The sequence below is a fragment of the Crotalus tigris genome, unplaced genomic scaffold (assembly GCF_016545835.1).
Source record: "Crotalus tigris isolate CLP2741 ecotype Arizona unplaced genomic scaffold, ASM1654583v1 scf7180000024321.1087588, whole genome shotgun sequence".
Classification (NCBI taxonomy): Eukaryota; Metazoa; Chordata; class Lepidosauria; order Squamata; family Viperidae; genus Crotalus; species Crotalus tigris.
The window spans coordinates 924704-930703 of NW_024100493.1; the positions used below are offsets into that span (position 1 = coordinate 924704).

The 6000-nt window shown below is 51.2% G+C and overlaps 1 protein-coding gene across 2 annotated transcripts in view; it reads right to left on the reverse strand.

Annotated features, from left to right (window-relative positions):
* BEND4 (BEN domain containing 4) overlaps positions 1-4330 on the reverse strand; it is a 28013-nt gene extending 23683 nt beyond the window's left edge. For both annotated transcript variants that reach the window (XM_039325250.1, XM_039325251.1), the window contains exon 1: positions 3774-4330. In XM_039325250.1, the coding sequence (XP_039181184.1) occupies positions 3774-4323 (550 nt within the window). In that variant the 5' untranslated portion in view covers positions 4324-4330. The remainder of the gene's footprint in view (positions 1-3773) is intronic.
* Positions 4331-6000: the final 1670 nt, after the last annotated feature.

A 6000-nucleotide genomic window follows, 5' to 3' on the forward strand; every position in this document is an offset into this window, starting at 1 on the left:
AAGACTAATGTTTTTTTTAACAAGGTAGATCAACGGCAAAAGATGTCCAAGCCACAGACAGACCCAAGCAAAACCTTACTTGGTCCTGGAAATGAAGAGACACAAGAGGAGAATTGGAAAATTTACTTCCGGAAAAGTACAGAAGCCTTCCCAGAACCAACTGGATTAGCACGCTGCTGAAGAAAAAGGGACGCTCTAATAATATTCCCAGAACATTGTGTCCCTGAGACGTGAGTTGTACAGGAAGCTTTCTTTAAATTCAACAGATCTCCTGCGAGGAGATTGGAATTTGAGTGGCAGAGGGATTAAGCGTCTTTGGATTGTCTCTAGGTGCCCCCTACGACAAAACATGTGGGCAAGGCCTCCTCTTGGACAGCCCCAAAGAGAAGGATCCTTCTCCGGATGTATCTTCTGGCCCTCAAAAGATGGCCAGCGTAGTGGCATCATCACCCAAACTGCTGGGCTAATAGTGTTTGTGCGGTGGCAGTAAGATATGGGAACATCTAGCCCAGAGGTCCACAACTTTTTGGGCTCCAGGGACCAGTTCCGTGGAGAGACCAGAGGGTGTGTGGTTTTGTGTGCTGCCTGCATCCTGCAAATGGGGCTTTGCTTGTTTGTGTGGACCGGTTGCTGGCATGCCGCAGCCTGCTACCGGTCCACAGACTGGGGCGTTGGGGACCCCTGATCTAGCTCCCTTCATCTGGTTCTCCACTTCTGTTGGCTTTGTCTTCTGGGAACCAGGGATAGCCTTGGTTTTCCAGAAGGCTCATATCTCCAACTGTCATCCCTTACGTGAACGCGAGACGGTGAAGAAGGTGAGCGGTGATGGGCTTAAATGAGAAGGAGGCCCAGCTGTTTAGAAAGATTGAGAACATCTGCAAGATGTCTTCTAAACTTCCCCGGGAGAAATAGCTCTGGGACAAAGGACAAGATGACGCCGTTAATGACAGCTGTGACGTCAACAAGACAGCACCCCAAGTACACAATATCGGTAGTGTGGAAACAGAGCGTGTCAGTCAGTGGACATCACTAAAAGGGAAAGACCAGCTTTGATTTATCCCATGTGTCTTACTATCTCCTGCCCTCAAATGGTGCTCTCTCAAGGCCTTCTTGACAACGGAAAGACAACAGGGCACTGTTGTTTCATGGGAATGCCTGAACAGTGTTTCAATCTCCGGACTGGACCTTCGTAAAGACCGTTTCCCACAGCTGATATTTCTCCCCAAATCTTCCATCTCAAGTCTAAAGACAGTGACCCACCAGAGACCACATCTGGACCTCCAAGTGTAGAATCTAACAAAGGCAAAACGAGGCACATTCTGAGCTGCAAAGCCCCAGTTGACCACTAGATGGCAGCAAAAGGATAGATCCAGCCCTCCCCTCCCCCCCAATGCTCTGCTGCCCTCTAGTGGTCACCTACATCAGATTCCTCCTGTGAAGAACTGAAGCCACTCAATGCTTAGGCGAGCAGATTGCTCCATTGCTTAAGTAAGAGACACATTGGGCTTATGCTGGCCCCTGTAGTGCAATTCCTTCAGGGTTGGACCAGGCCTGGGTTCAGAACGCTCACTGGAAGAGTTTCTACCTGCCATTTTTGTCTTTGCCCAATCTACTTCCCCAAGTAGATTTTTATTGCAGGAGAATAAACACTGAACACTTCCCCCCCACTCCACTCCGCCCCATCCTCAGTGGCTCTTCTGGGATGGTTAAACCTTGCAGGGCTGGCCAGCTCTAGAACTAAGGAGAAACTTCCTGACAGTTAGAACAATTAACCAGTGGAACCACCTGCCTCCAGAAGCGGCGAATGCTCCAACACTGGAAGTTTTTAAGAAGAGACTGGACAATCATTTGTCCGAAATGGTGTAGGGTTTCCTGCCTGAGCCGAGGGTTGGACTAGATGACCTCTAAGTTCCCTTCCAACTTTATTATTATTATTATTATTATTACCATCATCATCATCATCATTATATTATTATTATGGATCATTGCACAGTCGGCCAGATGTTCAGACTGGATTTGGCATTTTGTCTACCTATTGAGTCCTTACCCAGGACCTGGGATAGGCAGATGTGGATGTTTGATGGTATTACAGATCTCATCGCAGGATGGAAGCAGTTCCTAGTAAGGCCGCCTTTTGCAATTGACTAATAGCGAATTTGTCAATGCCAATGGTGTTCAAGTGGTGCTCCAGTTGTTTTGGGATTGCACCCAAGGCGCCTATGACTATTGTTACTACCCTTGCTTGCTTTTGCCACAGTCTTTCTATTTCTATTTGTAGGTCTTTGTATTTTGTTATCTTCTTCAGTTCTTTCTCGTCTATTCTGCTGTCTCCAGGCACTGCCGTGTCCACTATCCAGACTTTTTTGTCTTTCTTATCGACAATTGTTAAGTCTGGGGTGTTATGTTGCAGGTGCTTGTGTGTTTGAATTCTGAAGTCCCAGAGCAGTTTAATTTTATCATTTTCTATGACTTTCTCTATTTTATGATCCCACCAGTTTTTGCTTACAGTCAAATGATATTTTTTGCAGATCTTCCAATGCACCATTGTTGCTACTTTGTCATGCCGCTGCTTGTAGTCAGTCTGTGCAATCTTCTTGCAACAGCTTACCAGGTGGTCCCCTGTTTCTTCAGCTTCTTTGCATAGGCAGCACTTACTGTCTATTGCTGTCTTCTCAATTTTGACTTTATATGCATTTGTCCTTAAGGCTTGGTCTTGTGCAGCCAGAATTAGTCCCTCGGTCTCTTTCTTCAATTTTCCTGCTCTTAGCCATTGCCAGGTCTTGTTATTATCTGCTTTCCCAGCTATTTTTTTTAACATATTGGCCATGTAGTGCTTTGTCTTCCCATGCCTCTATTCTGTTCTTCAGTTGGTTTATTATTATTATTATTATTATTATTATTATTATTATTATTATTATGATGATGATGATGATGGATCATTGCACAGTCAGCCAGATGTTCAGACTGGATTTGGCATTTTGTCTACCTATCGAGTCCTTACCCAGGACCTGGGATAGGCAGATGTGGATGTTTGATGGTATTACAGATATCGTCGCAGTATGGAAGCAGTTCCTAATAAGGCTGCCTTTTGCAATTGACTAATAGCGAATTTGTCAATTCCAATGGTGTTCAAGTGGTGCTCCAGTTGTTTTGGAATTGCACCCAAGGAGCCTATGACTATTGGTACTACCCTTGCTTGCTTTTGCCACAGTCTTTCTATTTCTATTTGTAGGTCTTTGTATTTTGTGATTTTCTCCAGTTCTTTCTCGTCTATTCTGCGGTCTCCAGGCACTGCCACATCCACTATCCAGACTTTTTTGTCTTTCTTATCGACAATTGTTAAGTCTGGGGTGTTATGTTGCAGGTGCTTGTCTGTTTGAATTCTGAAGTCCCAGAGCAGTTTGATTTTATCATTTTCTATGACTTTCTCTATTTTATGATCCCACCAGTTTTTGCTTTATGATCCCACCAGTTTTTGCTTTATGATCCCACCAGTTTTTGCTTTATATTATTATTATTATTATTATTATTATTATTATTATTATTATTATTATTATTATTATTATTATTATTATTATTATTACTATTATTCTGCCCTTTGCACACACTCAGATGCCCTTCCCAGCTTTCTCCCGGTGGGGAAAGGAAAGGAGCGCCCTTGGCCTCTAGGGAACCGGAGCGCGAGGGTATGACCTCGTGTCCGGCAGAAAGCCCAGCCCTGCCCATCCTTCCCCCCCCCACCCTCCGCACCTGGCCGAAGGTACCTTCCTTACCTGCGCTCAGCTCCAGAGGCCCCTCGCCGCCGCCGCCGCTGCTGCTTGGCGCCCCCTGGTGGTGATGGTGGTGGTGGTGGTGGTGATGCTGGCCGTACCTGGCGGAGGAGGAGGAGGAGGAGGAGGAAGAGGAAGAGGAGGAGGAAGAGGAGGAGGTGGAGAAGGCGGCGGCCGGCGCTTGGGCTCCCACCTGCGGGGCCGAAGTCCGCGCCGGGGGCGCGTGGGAAGCGCGGAAGGGGCCCGGGTAGGGCGGGGGAGGCTCGCCCAGAGCTGAGGAAGAGGAGGAAGAGGAGGAGGAAGCGACGGCCGGCAGCGGCTGCGCTTGGAAGGGCCCGATCCCGGCCCGCACCTGCGGGATCTCCACCATGGTGGGCCGCTCGTAGCGCTTGCTCAGCGCCGGCCGCCGCCCGCCGGGAAAGGTCTTGAGCGCGCTGTAGGGGCTGCGCTGCTGCTGTTGCTGCTGTTGCGGCTGCGGGGGGGCCTTGTAGAGCTTGCCCCCCCCGCTGGACCCCTCCTCGGCCGCCGCCTGCATGGCCTCCTCGCTCAGCATCCCCGCCAAAGCGCTCCGCTGGCCCCGTCTGTCGGCGCGGCTGGGGCGGGATGGTGGGCACCGACTGAGTCGCTGGGGGAGGCGGGCGCCCTGATTGACAGGCCGCCTCGCCAATGCCTGGAGGGAGAAGGGCGGGCGAGAGCAAGCCGGGAGACCCCCCCCCCGCCTCTCCCCTTTCCCCCCCCCTCCCCACTCCCCAGCCCACCCCCAGCCCAGCCCAGCCTCTGATGCGCTTCGCTAATCGGAGCGGAGCGCACCAGAGGCGCCTCCCGTCCCCTGGAGGGGGTCTCGCCCGGGGAAGGAAGGGGGGAGAGGACGCCTGGAGGCCGGCTCAGCTTTCTCCAGAGTCAGGCTGCTCGGCCAGGGGCTCCCTGCAGCCCCCCCCCCCCAAGCTGGGCATAACCCTCCCCACCCCGCAGCCACCCCAGGCCGGGGCTGGAGATGCCCAGCGCTCAAGAGAAGGACAACCCTCCTGTCCGCCGCCTGTGGGGACCTTTACGCGGAAGGAAAGACGCCCCCCCCTTCTCCCCGCAGGCTGGAGACCCCCCCCACACACACGGAGGCGCCCTCCCCCCCCTTCTCCCTTCTCTGCTGGGAAAAGACGGGCGGGAGCGCTCCTACGCGCCCCTCTTGGCGACTCCAGCCGCGGACAACTTTGCGCGGCGCTTTGTCCTTCGCCACCATGCGCCCACCCCACTCGGAGCTGGTGGGGAGGGGAGGGGGGGGGAGAAAGTCGCCGGGGGCAGCCCTCCCCTTGCTTCCTCCGCCCCCACCCCCTTCCCCGAGCCCCAGGCAGCCTCCCTCCCTCCCTCCGTGCCCTTCCCCTTCTCTGCCCCACTTCTCCCTTAGTCGAGAAGGAGAAGGAGGAGAAGAAGAAGAAGAGGAAGAAGAAGAGGAGGAGGAGGAGGAGGAGGAGGAGGAAGAAGAAGAAAGAAGAAGACTAATTAGTGCTAATATGGTCTCCATAAAAAGACTAAGGATGAATTCTAGTTTGCTTTTCAATCTGTGAGGAGTTCCCTCTGGCGTCACAGGTCCCGGGGTCTCCCCAATGTAAGGACGCAAGACCATCCTGGAGTGACGCCTCCCACAGAATAGACTACCCATTGGTTTTTGTTTTTTTTTTAAAAAATAAACCATTCTTGTCTCTTGATTATATTTCCACTAGCAGAAGTTCTCCAGATCTTCCCAAGCTGGTTACCCCCGAAGCCCTTTCGGGTGGGAACGACAGTCAAGGCAAGATTTGCATTCTGGCAACCTTCCAAGTTTGAAAAGCACAAAGGTGGCCAAAAACATGGAAGGGAGGAGCAGCTGCCCAGGTCTTAAAAGTGGAATTTCCAAACAGAGGGAACGTTGGGAGGGAGACGGAATGCTTGAATGTGCGTGTTGTTGCAAAGAAGGACTTTCCTGGCGCTGGGAAGACTAATGTTTTTTTTAACAAGGTAGATCAACGGCAAAAGATGTCCAAGCCACAGACAGACCCAAGCAAAACCTTACTTGGTCCTGGAAATGAAGAGACACAAGAGGAGAATTGGAAAATTTACTTCCGGAAAAGTACAGAAGCCTTCCCAGAACCAACTGGATTAGCACGCTGCTGAAGAAAAAGGGACGCTCTAATAATATTCCCAGAACATTGTGTCCCTGAGACGTGAGTTGTACAGGAAGCTTTCTTTAAATTCA